At 44.1% G+C, this 22104-nt stretch overlaps 1 protein-coding gene across 1 annotated transcript in view; it reads right to left on the bottom strand.

Annotated features, from left to right (window-relative positions):
* Positions 1–22104, bottom strand: part of LOC143038025 (neurofibromin-like) — a 421021-nt gene that overhangs the window by 195670 nt on the left and 203247 nt on the right. Inside the window, exons 26-30 of the mRNA XM_076206875.1 lie at positions 18061–18248; positions 11144–11277; positions 9836–10138; positions 4567–4681; positions 4236–4403 (exon numbers count right to left, since the gene is read on the bottom strand). Coding sequence (XP_076062990.1) covers positions 4236–4403; positions 4567–4681; positions 9836–10138; positions 11144–11277; positions 18061–18248 — 908 coding nt within the window. The remainder of the gene's footprint in view (positions 1–4235; positions 4404–4566; positions 4682–9835; positions 10139–11143; positions 11278–18060; positions 18249–22104) is intronic.

Here is a 22104-nt window from a genome sequence, read left to right as displayed (position 1 = left end):
CATTCGGAACTTCGTCAGGGAAAAGGAACTTGTTGAGTGGAGACAAATAGATGACTGGTCTCCACACCCCTGTTGTCTTTTCTACTAGGAATAGCCGTGAGAAGAACCCTGGGTCCGGAGTCGAGACTTCCACTAAAGTTCCTGTCTGGAGCAGAACGGAGGATTCCTCCGCTAGGGCCCGCCCGCGAGCCGAGTCCGGGTGGAAGCTGCTGACTTGGATGGGATAGAGGGAGAGGTTTGGGACAGTGGAAAAGGGAAGACAATAGCCCGTCTTAATGACTTAGTAGGTCCAGTCTTCCGCCCCGGCCTCTTCCCATGCTCTCCAGTAGAGGGAGAGGCAACCCCCTATCTTGTGCGGAGGGGCTGGCGAATTCCTAGGAGTCCTGTGGGGGAGTCCGGAGCCTCTATAATGTTTGCGTCGAGGATCTCGGAGTCCACCATATCCGGGGGAATCAGCGCGTGGGTGAGCATAAATCTCCCTGAGGAGGGGTCACTGGGGTTCCCCGAGGATGGTGTCTCTCCTGTGGGACTCGAAGTTGGCTCAGGACGTTGAGAGACAGGAAACCTGATGCTTCAGGGCTCTGCTCGCGCTTGCCAAAAAGCCTGGAGGTCGCATTCTTCCTGGGGTTGTAGTGCGGGTAAGAACTCCCACGCCGAGGCAAGGAGGCGTTCTAGCCAGGAGTTCACCGCCAGGGACAGAGCCAGTGATTGAAGGTGGGAGCTGACTTCCCTGCCAGAGAGGAGGACGTTTCGCCTGCGCAGCGACTCGGCGTCCGCCTAACCAGCTCTGGTAACCTCGCCGGGATCGAGGCTGCTCCGAGGGTTGACCCCGATGGGGTGTAGAAGCGCTTCTGGTGTTCCAATGGGACCGGAAGCCAACGCGTCTTCTCGGCCGTCCTTGTTGCGAGAGCGTCGGAGGCCTGGGCCATGGCTCTCGCCGTCTGCGTACTCCATGGAAGGTGGAGGGGAGGAGGCTGGGCTTTCTGAGAGTTGGCCGTCATGAAGATGTCAGACTCGAATGTGGCTTCCTCTGCTTTCGGGTGGCCCAGTCGATTCGCCCTCCGAACCCTCGCGAGGACGTCCGAGAAGGAAGGAGGGACCACCATCGAGGATTCCGACTGGGAAACGGGAGGGGAAAGGGAGCGTGCCCCCCCCCCCTACGGAGCTGTGGACATCGTCGTCGGCGTAGGAGGGGTCGGCACGGGCAGAGAGGAACCTCACGCTACCATCCCGGTCACTGATGGGTACAGAGGGGGGCCGAGCAAGTGGAAGATGGTCGAGGGGGGCCCTTGGGGGCGGTGACTCCTCACGAGCTTCCGTGCGGTGCACGAACCGCGCTTGAGAAGCGCGGAAAAATTCCCGTTGGGCCTCCATCTGTTCCTTCAACGTAGTGACGAGTGAACAGAGAGTGGGGAGGAGGTCCGGGGAATGTCCGGGGAATGTCCACTTGGTGAGTCCCGCCTGGGTGCGGATGGTCCGGGAGACGCCAAGGGGAGACTGCCTCCAATGGACGAAGCTGAGTCACCCACGACGAACGCGCGCGTGGGCACATCTCGGACTCCCTGCCCACCGGGCATAGAAAGGGTTCCGGCGATGACCCGGCTCGTCTGACGACGGGTGGAAGGTGGATGTGGGGGACCACCTGAGGAGAAGAGGCCGACGCGCTCCGAATCTCCGAACTCGGCTCCTTTGTCCGTGGGGGGGCGGAGCCGCCGGACGCATCCGGGAAAAATCTCGTACCCGGGGGGGGGGGGGTTCGCGGGGGCGGCTATGTACAACCATTCCGTTTACTACGCTTAGGAGGGGGGAGACAACTGTCCGCGTCCTCCGCCGACGTAGCATCCGGTCAGCGAGAAATACCGCGTCTGCAACCTCGTCCCTGATCTCTGTCCCTGTGAGCAAAGGGCATGGAAGGTCACCGTTGATCACCCGGCTCTTTGTGCGTACTGCGGGATTCCTGAGTAGAAGAGACTAAGGGGCTCTTTGCCCCCCCCTTTGTCCGTGCCGGCGTCGAGTTTCGGGGGCAGCCGCAAGCGACCACATCCGGGAAAAATGTCATACAGGAACGGTAGCTAGCGGTGGTGTTGACGCGCATGTCCGGCTACGCTAACCGTCCTGGTTTGAAGGAAGAGGACAACTTGGCCTGAGAATGACTCGAAGTGGCGTTGTACCACCTTCCTGGCGACTGTTGAGTTTCTGGGATGGGCGAGGGCAAGCCGCAAGCGACCACATCCGGGAAAAGCTCGTACAGGAACGGTAGCTAGAGGTGGCCTTAGGCGCATGTCCATCTACGCTAACCGTCCAAGTTTAAAGGAATAAAGGACAACTTGGCTTCCTGTCTACTACGCCGTGGAGGAGGGAGAGAATGCTCGTCTCCTCCGAAGCCGTAGGCCGCCTTCCCATGTTTTTGGGGGGGTGAAGAGGGAAGCCATTTTCTATGCGTGCGCACCTTTCCCTTTATCTCCCTGCGGCGAAACCACAACAATACTGGAACCAGATTCCATACAGGAACGGTAGCTAGCGGTGGCGTTGACGCGCATGTCCGGCTACGCTAACCGTCCTGGTTTGAAGGAAGAGGACAACTTGGCCTGAGAATGACTCGAAGTGGCGTTGTACCACCTTCCTGGCGACTGTTGAGTTTCTGGGATGGGCGAGGGCAAGCCGCAAGCGACCACATCCGGGAAAAGCTCGTACAGGAACGGTAGCTAGAGGTGGCCTTAGGCGCATGTCCATCTACGCTAACCGTCCAAGTTTAAAGGAATAAAGGACAACTTGGCTTCCTGTCTACTACGCCGTGGAGGAGGGAGAGAATGCTCGTCTCCTCCGAAGCCGTAGGCCGCCTTCCCATGTTTTTGGGGGGGTGAAGAGGGAAGCCATTTTCTATGCGTGCGCACCTTTCCCTTTATCTCCCTGCGGCGAAACCACAACAATACTGGAACCAGATTCCATACTTACAGTGAAGGGTAGGATACCCGGTGGCGGTTAAGGGAATAATACAGGGAATGGAGAAGCACTTAATAATGCCAGGACACAGGATGGCGTAGGGAAAACCCCGATGAAATTGAAGGACGACGAACTCCTTAGCGTCCTTAGAGTGAGCTGGCGACAATCGAAGCGGATTGCTTGATTTTCGGCACCGACGTAAACAGTGACTTGGATGCCACGCCAATAAAGGAATTTGACTGAGAATCGGCCCATTAAGGGGGAAACCGAAAAAAAAAACTAAACATGCAGTAGAGAGATGTTAACGCGGTCACTACTGCGAAGAGAATGGTTATAGTGTGCGAGACTTGTGGTGGAGGGCAAGGGCCCCCCCCCTTGCCCCAATGGGGCCCCTTACTGAGGATAAGTGTTGCCCAGACCCAGAGTGAGGATTTTAATTTCGCAGTAGAAATATTCGCGCTACGCGAGAGTATCCTAGTGTAAGGAGTACCGTAGAGTTTGTATTCTTCGGAACAAATTATGAGAGGAAGAGGTGAATCAAATAGAGAAGAAAAGGTAAAAGGTGCAGATGCAGAGATGATAATGGATGAGATGGCAGTAAGAAGATGGGCAGAGTTACATACATATACCAAAGGCTTTTCCCTCTTACACGGGGGTAGCCAAAAAGAAAAAGGCATAAAAACAACTCCCACCCATTCCATTTCCTATATATTCCACTCCCCTCCACCCTCTTCACTCACTCTTACTTTGGCACCTCCTGGATGACGGGTCACCCTGCATCTCGCCGACTGCCCTAGGTCAGAAGCAGTGTCACAAGACACAGCACATCCATAGGAAAGCCGCTTCATTAAATCGGTGACCCCCTCTCTCCATCCCCTCATGCAGAAAAGAAGACTGGGAGAAATCCCTTCGGGCTGAGTCAAAATTTCCCCACACATACTCCCTTTCCCCCCAATCCCCACCTATTCCACCACATGGATCACATCATCCATATACAACCATTCTCCATTCACCTGTCTTCTGTCCTCTCCCGTCCTTCCTCAACAGACACTCCCCTCTTCCCAAAAGCCCCTTTTACCCCATCCATCCATCTCATCCTAGGCCGCCCCCTCATGTTCACTCCTTCCACACCTCTTTTTAGCCTTTCTTCACTCATTCTCTCCATGTGTCCAAACCATCCCAATACTCTTTCATCCATCCTATCAATGATGTTAATATGGTTTAATCCATGTCTATGTGAAATTCACAAAATGTTATCCACATTCATATACCCAAACTAGTTTAATACTTACTTATATCTTCTTGCAATATAATAAAAAACTGGGTTGCCAGCTTTAGAAGTTCCTGCCTGGTAGAAAATGTTGAGAGTCTTAATGGATTTAAACTCGTCTTTTTCATGCATATTGTGCTTCGACATTATCTCCTCAAACTTTGTGCTTGTCATATCCATACTACTCCATCTGAAAGCCAAACATTATGATACAGGCACCCTTCAAATAAAATGTAATCAAAACTGTAATAAAATGTAATAAATAAAAAAAAATAAAAATCTTATTCACCTAATCCTGAAGTAATATTACTGTGAAATAACCACTCTTAACATGACAAGCACATTATACTTACTGCGAGTCAATGGGTTTATGTTCTGGAGGCCCAAGATACGCAAGAAGAGTTGCCATCTTGTCGAATGGTCGTCTTCCCACTGCCTTATGGTCTCTACTACTTGATAAATAATCACCTGCAAACATGAATAAGTGCACAGTAACAAAAATCACTTATTTTCTGGAGAATTAAGTCTTCTATTCATTCATATCATACTACATCTCTCTCTCTCTTTCCCTCTGTGTTCACACACACACACACACACACACACACACACACACACACACACACACACACACACACAACAGGAATTAAACAATTAAAGTTGAAAACAAAAGAATGAAAAATGAATCTACAAAAATGAGGCTTTGAAAAAATAAATAAAAGAACAAATACAAGTGGTGACCTAGGAAGTTGGAGAAATAATAAAAGAGACAGTTCTCCGAGAAATAAAAAATCAATGGAAAATCGATCTAGAAAATAAAAAAATAACCTTTAAAGAAATAGTACAGCAACAAGTGGAAGAACATGGTAAAGTAATTAAAGTAATTAAGGAGAAAGAGAATTGGGTCAGAGACACAGTGGATAAAAAAAAGTGCATAGTAGTTTATGGTACTAAAGAAAAACATAATGTAGCCAGATACCTAAGAAGGGAGAGGGAAAAAAATAAAAAATAAAAATAAATAAATAAATAAATAAATAAATAATAATAATAAAATAATAATAACAATAATCAATCAATAAATAAAAAGTTTTCCACACAGAATGGTGTATGTCTGGTACAAATTGGACAAAACGGTAGTGTGCAAACACCATACAAGAATTTAAGAACTAGATGTTGCAAGATACAAAGAGAGGTTATAAGTATAGCTCCTCTTCCCATATAACTAGGTAAATAGACACACAGTGACAACATGCATAAATTGGAGCTCCTGAAAAATACTTTGTAACAGTGTTACAATTACAGAATGCCCAGGGTGCAATGTATGGCAAGGGGTGTTCTTGTGGACACCCAATATGGTTAAATTACAATGTAAGTAGTGTGTAATTGAAGCAAAATGGAAGAAAATGACTCTACCAACCGTGCCACCAAGTCATGTGTGTGTGTGTGTGTATTTACCTAGTTGTATTTTACGGGAAGGGGAGCTATGCTCGTGGTGTCCCGTCTTCATATCTCATTTTATCTAAACTATTTTTAAATTCATGTATTGTTTTTACACACACCACTTTCTCATCTAACTTGTTCCAAATGTCTATTACTCTGTGAGGAAAGGTATTCTTTTTCAGATCTCTTCTCTACCTGTCTTTCTTGATTTTCTTTCCGTGGTGTGTGTGTGTGTGTTTACCTAGTTGTATTTTACAGGTAGAGAGCTATGCTCGTAGTGACCCGCTTTTGTATCACTCAGCATCCAGTTTGATCTAAAATTCTTGTATGGTTTTTGCATTCACTATTTCCTCATTCAATTTGTTCCAGATATCTACCACTCTGTATGGGAAGCTATTCTTTTTCAGATCTCTTCTGTAACTAGGGAGAAATGTCAATGTAGTTGTATTGGGAGACCTTAATGCTAGGGTAGGAAAGGAACCAATAGATAGAGTGATTGGGAAGGATGGAGTTCCAGGTAAAAATCGTAGTTGAGAATTGATGGTGCAGATATGTCTTGAAAGAGAGTTGATGATAGCAAATACAGTGTTTAGGAAGAAAGTCAAGCATAAGTACACATGGGAGAGGGTGGTGGAAGGAAGGGTGGCAGATAGAGCATTAATGGACTATATAGTGGTGACCAGGAGTATGGTAGGAAGAGTTATGGATGTACATGTTCTAAGGGGAGTGGGGGAATATCAGATCATTTTTTGGTGGAAGGTAAGTTGAGAGTGGAGAATAGGTGGAGAAAGAGGAAAAGGGCAGAAGGTAGGGAGGTACTTAGAGTGAACTGCTTAAATGAGAAAGAAAAGGAGAATGAGTATAGAAGAAGCTGAGAGAGGAGTGGGAGGGAGTGAAGGATAGAGTAGAGCTAGGAGTGGAGGAGGAATGGGGATGGTTCAAGGAGGGAGTCATAATGTGTGCAAAGATGGTGTGTGGAACAAGGAGGGCGGGAGGACATAGAAGGCAGGGTAGTGAGTGGTGGGATGAGGAAGCAAAGAAGGATGTAGAAGAGCAGAAACAGGCATTCATAGATTGGCTACAAATTAGGACGAGGGAATCATATGAGAGGTACAAAGTAAAGAGAAGGGAAGTTAGGCATAAGATAAAGGAAACAAAGAGGAGAGCAGATGTGAAATGGGGTAAGAGTACATACATACATACATATACCAAGGCTTTTTCCCCCTTACAAGGGAGGTAGCCAAAAAAGGCATAAAATCACTCCCACCCATTCCATCCCTAAATACACTCCACTCCCCTCCACCTTCCCTCCCGTCTTAGCACCTCCTGGAAATGGGGTAAGAGTATGACAGAAAATTTTGAAAGCAATAAAAAGATGTTTTGGAAAGAAATTAAGAAAGGAGGCAAATCAAGTAGAGAAGAAAAGGTAAAAGGTGCAGATGGAGAGATGATAATGGAAGAGAAGGCAGGGAGAGGAAGGTGGGCAGAGGATTTTAGGGAGTTGCTAAATGTGAAGGAGGAGAGGGAGGGAAAGGTAGTTGCAGTGAGAAGTGCTAGAAAATGAGAGTGATGAGTGAGGAAATGGAGGAGAAATAGGGAAGGATGAAGTGGAAGCAGCTGTTAAGATGATGAGAGCAGCTAAGGCACCTGGGTTGGCTGGATGTCATGCAGAATATCTGAAGAAAGGAGGTACAGTTATGATGGACTGGATGGTGAGGTTATTTAATATTTGTTTAAGAGAGGGTAGAGTGACAGAGGACTGTAGGAGAACCTGTATAGTTCCGCTTTATAAGGGAAAGGGGGACAAGTGTGAGTATAGTAGTTTCAGAGGGATCAGTTTGTTTTATGGGAGGGTCTTGATTGAGAGGATTAGGAGAGGAACAGAGGGAGTGATTGGTGAGGAACAATGTGGTTTTAGGACAGGTAGGGGATGTGTAGATTAGATTTTTGTGGTAAGACAGATATGTCAGAAAGCTATAGGAAAAGTTAAGGATGTTTTTTTTTGGCTTTTATGGATCTGGAAAAGGCTTACAACAGGGTAGACAGGAGGGCACTGTGGGAGGTACTGCAGATATATTGGATAGGAGGAAAGCTGTAAGAGCAGTTATTACGAGAGTAGTAGAGCTTGTGTTAGGATTAGAAATGGAGAGTGAGTGGTTTGGGTTAAAAGTGGGACTTTGTCAGGGATGTGTTATATCACCCTGGCTGTTCAATTTACACATGGATGGGGTGGTGTGAGAGGTGAATGCAATTGTAGTGGGTCAGGGATTGGAGATGTTTAAAGAAAATGGAGATAATGGGAGATAAGCCAGTTGTTGTTTGCTGATGACACTGCACTTGTAGCAGGATCAAAGGGGATTGAGGAAGTTAGTGACAGAGTTTGAGAAGGTGTGAGAAAGAAGGAACTTGAAGATAAATGTGGTTAAAAGTAAAGGGACGAGATGTACAAGGGGAGAGAGTGACAGCAGGCTGGAAGTGAGCATTAAGGGAGAGAGACTGGAGGAAGTGGATAGTTTTAAATACTGTTGTTGTTGTTGTTGTTGTTGTTGTTGTCGTTCCCTAGACTGTCTGTCCGAGCAGTCCCGTCTCCCCAAGGAAGGCCACAGCCGAAACTGGGTTTTCCCACAAATCCTTTATAGAGTGTATGTTGTGTTGTTTGCGTGCATGATTGTGTATAATGCAGTCTTCCATTATGTGTTGTATGGTATGGGGTGAAGTGTTACATCCTGGGCAGCTGTTCACAACACGGTCGTCCAGCCTCATTAAAACAACACCCAAAGACCTTTATTACGCACAGATACTCTCTTCTCTTCCTCCACAACCACCAAATACCAGCCTCCGGAAACATATTCATAATCATATCACTCACCGCTCCATTAACACACTGAAAGACAACACACTGCTGCATGCCAGACCCCCTGATATCCACCCTTCTGAATCCTCTCTCCCACGAAAGGACAGAGTCCACTTGGCCAGACTGCGATGCGGTCACCACCCAGCACTTCTAAGCTACCAGAAGAGGCTGGACGACCGTGTTGTGAACAGCTGCCCAGGATGTAACACTTTAGATACTGTGGCAGGAAAGGGAGGAGTGGGGGTGGAGGTAGAATGTAGATTGAGAGAAGCGAGTAAATGCCTTGGTGGATTAAAAAGTGTAATGAGAAATAGACATCTGGGAATGGATTCTAAGAGGAGGTTATATGAAGGAGAGATTGTGCCAACAGCACTGTATGGGGCAGAAACATGGAACATGAGAGAGGAAGAGAGGAGTTTGAATGTGTTTGAGATGAAGTGTCTGAGAAGTATGATAGGGGTTACTGGGCAAGATAGAGTGAGAAATAAGGAGGTGAGGAGGAGAACAGTGGTGGAAAGGAAGTTGGGAGATAGGGTTGATGAAAGAGTATTGGGATGGTTTGGACACATGGAAAGAATGAGTGAAGAAAGATTAGTAAAAGAGGTGTGGAAGGCAGAGGCGGAAGGAGTGAATATGAGGGGGCATCCTAGGATGAGATGGATGGATGGGGTAAAAGGGGCATTACAAAAGAGAGGAATGTCTGTTGAGGAAGGATGGGAGAGGACAGAAGATAGGGGTGAATGGAGAAAGGTTGTGTATGGATGATGCTGTGATGCATGAGGAGGAGTGGGTGGGGGATGGGGGGTGAGGAAGTATGAGGAGACGGAGAGGGGGGGGGGTTCACTGAATTTATGAAGTGGCCTTGCTGTGGATGTGCTGTGTCTTGCAATACTGCTTCTGACCCAGGGCAGTGGAAAGAATGCAGGGAGGGCCCATCATCCGGGAGGTGCCAAGATAAGAGTGAGGGAGGAGGGGAGTGGAATATGTGTGGAATGGAATGGGTGGGAGTGGTTTCTATGCCTTTTTCTTTTTGGCTACCCCCCCGTGTAAGGGGGAAAAAGCCTTTGGTATATGTATGTATGTTCTCTTGTGTTTCTTTTATCCCACTTTAGTACATCATCTCTAACAATGACTCCCTTTCATAATTCTGTAGATGGTTAGTAGATCTCCTCTTTCTCTTCTTTGTTCCAGGGTTGGATGCATGTGTAAAGTGTGACTGTCCTGTTCCCTTTATATGTATCGCTGCATATGAAATTCCTTCTTCACAATATCATATCAACAGTGACCAATAGGTGCTACGGTGTTTATTGACAAATATATGTGTAACATACCAATTTTCTCTTGATGATTCCAGAGTAGTCGATGCAATGCATGAACATTAGCATCACTGATAAATGATATACTGTGACTTGTCTGTTCCACACTTTCACAATCGGACGCAATTTGGATGAAGAGTCTGCGTGCAGCCTCAAAATGTTGCCGTAGAAAGTCATTGAAGGGAAGCATATGCTGCTCCTTACTGAATTCCACGTGGTTGGCAATATTCTGCAAGATCTTGGACATCAACATGAGGCCACGCTTGATCTGCTGAGTAGGTTGCTTCTCTAAGATGCCTGCCGTCTCACATGGTGAAACTGTAACAATACAAATATTTAAACTAAAGAGCACAAATTTAATAACAAACATCTTAATAGTCATAACATCCTGAATGATCATATGAACTCAAGAAACCTGAACCATGTTTTACTATCCATGCAAATACTATCAAGTCCAGAACTCTACTTCCCCCCAACCCAATTAGCCATTACCCACTATGGAAATTAGGCAAGGAAGCAAGGAAAAGGAAAATCCTAATCCCTTTCACTTCTACTACATATCAATAAATTCTTTCCCACTTAATTCATACAATGATTGCACATCATCACTCTCACAGCATTACTGCCACTTCATCCTCAGTGTACTCTTTTCATGAGACAAGATGCCCTAGCCTATCCATTCTGCTCCACCTCTGTCACTCACACAGATTTCCCCTTGTTTGGCATCCTGACCTATGCTCTTACAGTTTTATTTACCCCATACACCCACATTTTCTTTTGGTATATCCCTTGTACTCACTCGCTACACAAATTTTTGTAACCTCCAAGAATAACTACTCTTATTATCATTAAAAGACCCTACCATCTATTAACAGTTCAAACAATTATCATTTCACACATTCCTTTCATAGGAGGTGAGGAGCCTACACCAGGAGGTACATAGCTGTGGCTGAAGCCATTCCCTTTGCCCTATGTGTTTGGATTTTTGGGGCAAACAAGTTACTTCAGAGATTTCAAGAAATGTATCTTACGTCTTCCACTGAAAACACCTTTCTTCATACTGTTCTTAAGGTATCTCTTCCCTTCTCTCCATCACTAAAACATTTAGTACAATTAGTGTGGTGCATATTCACTATATCTAGTGTGGTGAATATTCCCCACATTTAGTGTAGTATATCTCTCTCAACACACTCACACACACAATGGATCAAATATCTGGAAGAGATGATTATTTTAACAGACAAGCTGTTTGACTTTAGATCTGGAAGGTCATATGTGTCAAGCCTTATATCTGCCCACTTTGGTTTTAATTCTCATACTGACCTATAGCAGGATTGATAAACCTGAGAAAGATGACAGTTCCCACTGCGCCAATATTATTTTGGGGGAACTGTGGAAAGCGTTTACTTAAGACCTGATACAGGCAGTGACACATGCTGCGGAGCTGAGGAGGAAATCTGCAAAGAAAAGTACTTCAATTAGATTCTACTTCACTTTGGATAACAATGAACCACCTTACACACTATAATTACTCTTCTGGGAAGCAGAAAGGTGTTTATAAGAAGGATGTCTGTTATACAAGATAATAGAGGTACCTACTGTCCCTTACAATTTCATACCTAAATCACTGACTAAACTTAGTACACTAATGGAAATAATTACATTGAGATGAAAGTAAGTTGTACATGTGCCTTTTGATATACATTAAGTTTTAAGCCCTTAGACAAAAACACCCTAACATGTGCAGCAATCGAAGCAGGACATGTTGAGAATATGCTCCGGACCGCTATCTGGTGATTCGCCGACGAACAATTTTGGAACCAACCAACCTCCACCTAGTTGTTTACACAAATTGAGAAGGGAGTTACATAGTTTGAGTGACTGACAATGTAACCGTCTTTGTATCTTTATTTATTTTTTTCATGATCTGTGACAATAATGGAAGAAAAAAAGAAAGGATTTACGGAAAAAGAACCAACAAAAAGATGTCTAGACGTAAGTACAATTGAATCTCCACTTGGAGTCATACCCCAAAAAAACGTGCCTCAACAAGACCCCAAAGACATACCAAAGGTTTGATAGAAATGTTATCTTGAGATTTAACAGGGATAATAGACCTACAAAAAGCATTTGATAAGGTACCACACAAGAAATTAATAAGAAAAATAGAATCAATAGGTGGCATCAGAAGTAAATTATTAGAATGGATGGAGGACTTCCTGATTGGGAGAAAAATGAGGGTAGTAATTACAAATACTCGAAGTGGGAAGAAATGATAAGTGGTGTCCCACAGGGGTTGCTGCTGGCTCCAATCATGTTTGACATATATATAAATGACATGGATGAAGGAGTTGAATGTTATATGAATTTCTTCCCAGATGACGCAAAAATACTATAGAAAGAACAGAGGACTGTGATTCATTACAATCAGACCTGGACAAAATCTGGAAATGGACTCAAAAGTGGGAAGTGAACTTCAATATCAAGAAATGTAGTATAATGGAGTTTGAAAAAAGCAAAAACAGAATTTCAAAAAATTATAAAATTGGTGAAGAAGAAATAAAAAAAAAAAAGTGAACACGGAAAGAGACCCTGGAGTAATAATCAGCAAAGCCATGACACCAGATAAACATATAAATAAAATTATTAGAGAAACCTTCAACCTATTAAAGTGGGTCAGGGATTGGAGATGATTAAAGAAAATGGAGAAAAGTGGGAGGTGAGCCGGCTGTTGTTTGCTGACGACATTGCGCTTGTGGCAGGATCGGAGGAGGGATTGAGGAAGTTGGTGACAGAGTTCAGGAGAGTGTGTGAAAGAAGCTGAAAATAAATGTGAGTAAAAGTAAGGTGATTAGATGTACAAGGGGTGAAAGTGGCAGCAGACTGGAAGTGAGCATTAAGGGAGAGCGACTGGAGGAAGTGGATAGTTTTAGATACTTGGGTGTAAATGTGGCAGGAAAAGGTGGAGTGAAGGTGGAGGTAGAATGTAGATTGAGAGAAGCAAGTAAATGCCTTGGTGGGTTAAAAAGTGTTATAAGGAATAGACATTTGGGAATGGATGCTAAGAGGAGACCGTATAAAGGAGTGATTGTGCCAACAGCACTGTATGGGGCAGAAACATGGAACATAAGAGAGAGAGAAAAAGTTTGAATGTGTTGGAGATGAGGTGTCTGAGAAGTATGATAGGGGTTACTAGGCTAGATAGAGTGAGACATGAGGAGGTGAGGAGGAGAACAGGGGTGGAAAGGGAGTTGGGAGATACGGTTGATGAAAGAGCATTAGGATGGTTTGGACACATGGAAAGAATGAATGAAGAAAGACTAGTAAAAGAGGTATGGAAGTCAGATGTGGAGGGAGTGAACATGAGGGGACGTCCTAGGATGAGATGGATGGATGGATAGGGAGAAGGGGGCTTTGGGGAAGAGGGGAACGTATGTTGAGGAAGGACAGGAGAGGACAGAAGACAGGGGTGAATGGAGAATGGTTGTATATGGATGACGCTGTGATGCATGAGGTGGAATGGGTGGGGGGTTGGGGGGTGAGGTAGTATGTGTGAGCAAAATTTGACGCAGCCCAAAGGGATTTCTCCCCCGTCTTCTCCTTTTCTGCGTGAGGGGACGGAGAGGGGGGGGGGGTCGCTGATTTAATGAAGCGGCCTTGTGACACTGCCTCTGACCCAGGGCAGTGGACAGGGTGACCCATCATCCAGGAGGTGCTAAGATGAGAGGGAGGGAGGGTGGAGTGGAGTGTATTTAGGGATGGAATGGGTGGGAATGATTTTATGCCTTTTTCTTTTTGGCTACCTCCCTTGTAAGTGGGAAAAAGCCTTGGTATATGTATGTATATATACCAAAGGCTTTTTCCCCCCTTACAGAGGAGGTACCCAAAAAATATTAGTTACATTAATTAGACCAAAACTGGAATATGCAGCGACATTATGGACACCCAGTACTAAAAAGAATATAAAGAAATTAGAGAGAATACAGAGAGCAATGACAAAGTTGACACCAGATCTTTCCAAATTAACATACAAAGATTATCCAAATTGGAACTGCCAACACTGGAGCACAGAAGAGAAAGAGGCGATCTACTATCTATAGAATCATGAAATGAATGGAAATCCTTGATAGGAATGATTTACTAAAGGTCATGAAAAGAAACTCAAAAAGGGTAAGTATAGAAGAGATCTGGGAGAGAAAAAAAAAAAAAAAAAAAAAAAAAAAACAAAAAAAAAAAAAAAAAAAAATCCCACACAGAGTACTGGATATCTGGAATAACTTAAATAAAGAATCAGTGTGTGCAAACACTTTTCAAGATTTTAAGAAAAAACTTGATGCTAAAGGATACAAGGACGGGTCACAACAAGCATAGCTCCCTTCCTGTATAATACAACTAGGTAAATACAACTCACACCCTCAACATACTACAAATACCAACAGGATTGCAAACATACATGTGGAGGTGCACCATTCTCACACAAATACACCTTACAATCACTATCATGATCCAGTTCAATGGCAGGTACCTGCTTCCGGTGGTCTTGTAGGACGACCAATGGAGATAATCATCTCCTTGCCACCCACTTTGAAAACCGGTCAACCCCATCATCTTTTTCTGAAGCTGAAACCCTGAAAGCCAATACTGAGTCTCCAGACTGGGCCCCAAGAACTTTTAAAGGATTATAAAGGAAAAGCATGCCGACAAGAGACTTTTTGGTCCATAACTAGGTTGGATGAGGAAAAAATAGACAAACAAATAAAGAAGTAGATAAATGGATAAAATAAATACATACATAATATACCAAGGCTTTTTCCCCCTTACAAGGGAGGTAGCCAAAAAGGAAAAGGCATAAAATCATTCCCACCCATTCCATCCCTGAATACACTCCACACCCCTCCACCCTCCCTCGTATCTTAGCACCTCCTGGATGACGGGTCATCCCTGCATCTTGTCCACTGCCCTGGGTCAGAAGCAGTGTCGCAAGACACAGCACATCCACAGCAAGGCCGCTTCATTAAATCGGCGACCCACCCTCTCCTTCCCCCCATTCATAAAGGAGAAGACGGGGAGAAATCCCTTCGGGTTGCGTCAAAATTTGCTCACACATACTACCTCACCCCCCATCCCCCTGCCCATTCCACCTCATGCATCACAACATCATCCATATACAACCATTCTCCATTCACCCCTGTCTTCTGTCCTCTCCTGTCCTTTCTCAATAGACATTCCCCTCTTCCCCAAAGCCCCCTTCACCCCATCCATCCACCTCATCCTAGGACATCCCCTCATGTTCACTCCCTCCACATCTGCCTTCCATATCTCTTTTACTAGTCTTTCTTCACTCATTCTTTCCATGTGTCCAAACCATCCTAATACTCTTTCATCAACCCTATCTCCCAACTCCCTTTCCACCCCTGTTCTCCTCCTCACCTCCTCATTTCTCACTCTATCTAGCCTAGAAACCCCAATCATACTTCTCAGACACCTCATCCTTCTCCTTGTAGCCAGGGACCTAGGAGTAATCATCTAAAGTGTCTTACATACATACATATACCAAGGCTTTTTCCCCCTTCCAAGGGAGGTAGCCAAAAAGGGAAAGGCATAAAAACACTCCCACCCATTTCATCCCTAAATATACTCCACACCCCTCCCACCCTCCCTCTCATCTGAGCACCTCCTGGATGACGGGTCATCCCTGCACCCTGCCCACCGCCCTGACTTGGCACCTGACAAACATGTAAATAAGTTATTTGGAGAGACCTACAACTTATTAACCCCTTCCATACGGTGCCGCACACGTAGGCGTCATGAGGAGCGAGTGTATTCGCGAGGCTGCCATATCGGCGTCTTGATTATATTTATTGTAGTCGCCCCTCCATAATGACATTCTTTCTAATTCTTTTGTAATCGCATTTTCTATGGTTATCAAAATTCACGGGTGAAGAGAGAACGATCGATATAAGCGGTGACTATATTTTATGATGCGAGTATTATTACGACACGTCGTACGGCTGGCATTGGCTGCTGCCACCGAGATCTAAGTCCATGACGCCTACGTGTGCGGCACCGTATGGAAGGGGTTAAGACCAATGAAAGTGGCCTTCGACTACATGGATGAGGAGATGGTTAAGAAAATAATTTTTGCATTGATAAGACCGAAATTAGAATATGCTATATCAATGTGGGCACCTAGCACAAAGAAAAACACAAGAAAATTAGAAAGAATCCAAAGAGCAGCAACAAAAATGGCACCCACACTATCAAGTTTGACATATGAACAAAGATTGGAGAAATTACAGCTGTCAACATTAGAGCAGAGAAGGGAAAGAGGTAACTTGTTGACCATTTTCAGAATTATGAAAGGGATGGAAGTTCTTCATAGAGATGACCTATCAACCTCTTCACTCCGGGGCACATCGCACGTCTGGCAGCATTAGCTGCCCGACGTGCGATGTTGCGTCATAATAATCGCATTATAAAAAATAAAGTCACTGCTCAATCACTCGTTCTCTTTCACCCGTGAATTTTGATAACCATAGAAAATATGATGAAGCCAGTTTAGAGAGAATGAGGGTCACGCAGGTACGACTACAATAAATATAATCAAGACGCCGACGTCGGCATCATCGCGTACCCACTTGCTCCTCATGACGCCTATGTAGGCGTCACCGTATGGAAGTGGTTAAAATAGGACAGGAGAGAAACAAGAGGATGCAAAAAGAAACTAAAGAAAGACAGTTACAGAAGAGACCTGAAAAAGAATAGTTTCCCACACAGAGTGATTGATGTCTGGAAAAAATTGAACAGTGAAACAATGAATGCCAGAACTATACACGATTTCAAGAATAAACTGGACTTGGAGAGATATGAAAACGGGTCACAACGAGCATAGCTCCCATCCCATGTAATACAACTAGGTACATGCATATACCAAAGGCTTTTTCCTCCTACATGGGGGGTAGCCAAAAAGAAAAAGGGATAGAAACCACCCATTCCATTTCCTATATATTCCACTCCCCTCCACCCTCTTCCCTCCCTCTTATCTTGGCACCTCCTGGATGACAGATCATCCCTGTATCCTGTCCACTGCCCTGGGTCAGAAGCAGTGTCACAAGACACAGCACATCCACAGCAAGGCCGCTTCAGAAATGTCTGATCATAACTTCTGCCATTTCTGTGTTGTCTAAATATTCTATATCTCCACGCAGTTTTAGAGTTTCGTATTTATCTTTTAATTTATCATTTACATATCTGGGAGGAGTGGAGGGATTAAAAAGTGTCAAGAGAAATAGGCATTTGGGAATGGATGCAAAGAGGAGATTATATAAAGGGGTGACTGTGCTAAAGGTACTTTATAGGGCAGAGGCCTGGAATATAAGAGAGGCAAAGAGGAAAAGTTTAAATGTGTTTGAGATGAAATGTCGGAGAAGTATGGTAGGGGTTACAAGGCTGGATAGAGTGAGAAACGAAGAGGTGAGGAGGAGAGCAGAAGTAGAAAAAGAAGATGGAAAATAGGGCTGATGAAAGAGTATTGGGATGGTTTGAACACATGAAAAGAACAAGTGAAGAAAAATTTGTAAAAGAGGAGTGAAGGCAGAGGTGGAGGGAGTGAACTTCAGTGGACGACAGTGGATAAGATGGATGGATGGGGTGAAAGGGGCATTGAGCAAGGTAGGTAGAAGGCAGGAGATGGTGCTGAGTGGAGAATGGCTGTGTATAGATGATACTATGATGCATGGAAGGGTGGAGGATAGGGTGTAGAGAATGGTTATGTATGAATGATATTTTGATGCAGCCCGAAAGGATTCCCTGTCTTCTCTTTTTTCTGCATGAGGAGACAGAGATCAGGGTTTGCCAATTAAGTGAAACAGCCTTTTCTGTGGATGTGTTGTATCTTGCTGCACTGCTTCCGACTCAGGGCAGTGAGTGGGATACAGGATACAGGGATGACCCGTCATCCATGAGGAACCAAGAAAAAAGGGAAGATAGGGTGGTGGACTGCAGTGGAATGGATGGGAGTAGGTACTTGGCTTTTCACATGGCTACCTCCCTTATAAGGGGGAAAAGCCCTTGGTATATATACTTGTAGATAAAATATAAAAGGATATAGTTATTTTTTTTTTTTTAACTTAACATGGTATAGGCCAGCAATACAGACACTGATCCCTGTATAACTACTACATTCATACTTCTTCTGCTATTACTACTAATGAATATACCTTGATATATTAGTAGCTTACTTATCTGCAGAAGAGACAATGGCTGTAAAGACTTTTTGTGTGAGGGCAAGTAGGTTACGTCTATTGTCTTCCACATCCTCTGAAGGGTCCAAACGAGCAGGGTCCACCTCATATGACACACCTTTGGCTTCTGTTAGCGGTCTTATCAACGGCTCTAGTAGGTTGTGTAAATACGAGGCTCCATAAATCTGTACAAGATAAAAAGAAAATTTAGGCATCCTTGAGCCATCCATCATTTTACAAAGTCAATATATAATTTTTATATTAGTTCTTTCTAAATTCTCTCTCTCCAACAGCTCCCCTGAAATGAGCTCCACAGAATAAAACCCTCCCACACTTCACAAGAACTACACTGGCTCACCTACACTAAGGACACCATTCAGCATTAAAACCATACCAGATTCAAACAGCTCCACATGCATCCACCATACAGAAGTCATAGAACACCTCATATTACAATGTCCCATGTTAACAACCCCTAAACAACAAAATCTATCTTCTCTGAGTTATGGTCCTGCCTGGAGGCTGTCCCCAATTACCTAAAGACCACAGGTCTTCTGCAAGAGAGACCAAGGGCAACAGATTGACTGGTCCTAAATTATCCTTACCAAAAAGCTATACAAAATCCCAGACCATTAATTATATGATCTGTCTGTAATTGGTGGTATGATCACATGATCAGTATGTTATACTGTGGCAGTGGAATGTAACAATCACAGGGGTTACTTACTCATGCTATACTCAATCCCTGTCTGCAGCCCCATATGGTATACTAACTGCATAAGGGGGAGTGGCCAAGTCAAACCATACACCTACTTCATACATATTTAATGCTTAGCACATGATGACTCCAACGTCTGCATCATGAAGCACAAGGGTGTATCGCATTTTCTACGCTTATTTAACATTCAGGGTGAAAGAGAATGAGTATTACAGCTGTAAATTTATAATGGGTGTATTGTGATGCATCACTGAATCACTGTACATCAGGCAGCTGCACAAAAGTACTTGACTAATATTGAAGTGGTTAAAGCTACTAAATGCCCCTCCAATCTTAACCCCTTATGGATGAAGGATCATTCTTTACCTCCACCATATTGTTCAAGTATAAGTCAGTGATACCTTCAACTTTCTCCTAAAGCATACCTTCCCAAACTCTGTCACTAACTTCCTTAAACACCCCTCTGACCCTTCCACAAGTGTAGGGTTGTCAGCAAACAACAACTGACTCACCTCCCACTTTTCTCTATTTTCTCTAACCATTTCCAGTCCCCTGCCCATTATCCTTACCTTTACCTCTCACACCATCCCATCCATGTACACACTGAACAGCTCTGGCAACATGACACATCCCTGATGCAGTCCCATCTTTACTTCAAACCACTCGCTCTCTCCATTTCCAATTCTGACACAGGCTCTATTACTCTTGTAAAAGCTCTTGACAGAAGAATTGATTGATTTTAAAATTAGACCATAAGGCTTTACAATTAGAGGTATCAAACTTATGCACAACAAACAAGGTGATACTAAGACAAATGATCTAAAAAGTGAACTGGGTGCGATTAAAAGAGAAAATGAAAGGAAAATGAGGTTAGAAATAATAATGAAGAATTGAAGAAAGAGGTAAAAGAACAATTACAAGCAGTAACTAAAAAGATGGTAGAATTAATCAAAGAGACTGATCTGAACGAAATAAAAAATAAGTGGAAACAAGAACATGAAAATCAAAAAATCTCATTCAAAGAAATAATACAGGTGGAAGAGAATACAAAGGAAACATTGATCAAGGTATTCAAAGAAAAGGAAAACTGGGTGAGAGACACAGGACAAAAATAAATGCATTGTGGTTTACAGTATCAATGAAAAATACAATGTGCACAAATACCAAAGAGAAAAACAGAAAGAAATTGCAAAAGAGATACTGAAAGTGGTTCAGAGCAGGGACAGAATTTGAAAAAGGAAATAGATGATGTGCATACAATGGGTACATACTCAAAAGAAAAAACTACAGGCCAATTAAAATCAAAATAAGAACTCAAATTATAGTGGAAGAAACTTGAGACAGTTACAGGGATCTAAAAAATAATTGCTTCCCAATCAGAGTGATAGATATCTGGAAAAAACTGAATGAGGAAACAGAGAGTGCTAAAATTATACATACATAAATATACCAAAGGCTTCTTCCGCCTACAGGGTTTTTTTTTTTTTAGCCAAAAACAAAAAAGGCATAAAAACCACTCCCACCCATTCCATTTCCTATATATTCCACTCCCCTCCACCTTCCTCCCTCCCTCTTATCTTGGCACCTCCTGGATGACAGGTCATCCCTGCATCCTCTCCACTGCCCTGGGTCAGAAGCAGTGTCGCAAGACACAGCACATCCACAGCAAGGCCGCTTCATAAATTCGGCGACCCCCCCTCTCCATCCCCTCATGCAGAAGAGAAGACGGGGAGAAATCCCTTCGGGCTATGTCAAATTTTTTTTTTCTCATACATACTTCCTCACCCCCCATCCCCCATCCACTCCCCCTCATGCATCACAGCATCATCTATACACAACCCCTCTCCATTCACCCCTATCTTCTGTCCTCTCCCGGCCTTCCTCAACAGACATTCCTCTCTTTTGTAATGCCCCTTTTACCCCATCCATCCATCTCGTCCTAAGACGCCCCCTCATATTCACTCCTTCCACCTCTGCCTTCCACACTTCTTTTACTAATCTTTCTTCACTCACTCTTTCCATGTGTCCAAACCATCCCAATACTCTTTCATCAGCCCTATCTCCCAGTTCCCTTTCCACCCCTGTTCTCCTCCTCACCTCCTCATTTCTCACTCTATTCAGCCTAGTAATCCCTATCATACTTCTCAGACATTTCATCTCAAACACATTCAAACTCCTTTTCTCTTCCTCTCTCATGTTCCATGTTTCTGCCCTATACAGTGCTGTTCGTATAATCACTCCTTCATATAACCTCCTCTTAGCATCCAATCTCAGATGTCTATTTTTCATTACACTTTTCAATCCACCAAGGCATTTACTCGCTTCTCTCAATCTACATTCTACCTCCACCCCCACTCCTTCCTTTCCTGCCACATTCGCACCCAAGTATCTAAAACTATCCACTTCCTTCAGTCTTTCACCCTTAATGCTCACTTCCAGCCTGCTGTCACTCTCCCTTTGTACATCTCATCACCTTACTTTTCCCACGTTTATCTTCAGCTTCCTTCTTTCACACACCTTCTCAAACTCTGTCACTAGCTTCCCTCAATACCTCCTCTGATCCTGCTACAGGCGCAGTGTCGTCAGCATACAACAACTGGCTCACTTCCCACTTTTCTCCATTTTCTTTAATCATCTCCAACCCCTGACCCACTACCCTTGCATTCATCTCTCGTACCACCCCATCCATGTAAAGATTGAACAGCCAGGGCAACATAACACATCCCTGACAAAGTCCCACCTTTACCTCAAACCACTCTCTCCATTTCTAATCCTAACACAAGCTCTATTACTCTCGTAAAAATTCGACTGCTCTTAACAGCTTTACTCCTATCCCATATATCTGCAGTACCTCCCACAGTGCCTTCCTGTCTAAGCCTTTTCCAGATCCATAAAAGCCCAAAAAACATCCTTACCTTTTCCTATAGCTTTTTCACATATCTGTCTTACCACAAAAATCTGATCTATGCAACCCCTACCTGTCCTAAAACCACACTGTTCCTCACCAATTACTTTTTCTGTTCCTCTCCTAATCCTCTCAATCAAGACCCTCCCATAAGCCTTCCCAACTACACTCAACAAGCTGATCCCTCTGAAACTACTACACTCACACTTGTCCCCCTTTCCCTTGTAAAGCGGAACTATACAGGCATTCCTCCAGCACTCTACCCTCTCTTAAACAAACATTAAATAACCTCACCAGCCAGTCCACCATAACTGTACCTCCTTTCTTCAGACACTCTGCATGGCATCCATCCAGACCAGGTGCCTTACCTGCTCTTATCATCTTAACAGCTGCTTTCACTTCATCCTTCCCTATTTCT

Source organism: Oratosquilla oratoria, chromosome 23 (genome assembly GCF_046742065.1).
Source record: "Oratosquilla oratoria isolate Oo_2021 chromosome 23, ASM4674206v1, whole genome shotgun sequence".
Taxonomy (NCBI): domain Eukaryota; kingdom Metazoa; phylum Arthropoda; class Malacostraca; order Stomatopoda; family Squillidae; genus Oratosquilla; species Oratosquilla oratoria.
This window is presented reverse-complemented; position numbering and strand designations above follow the sequence as displayed.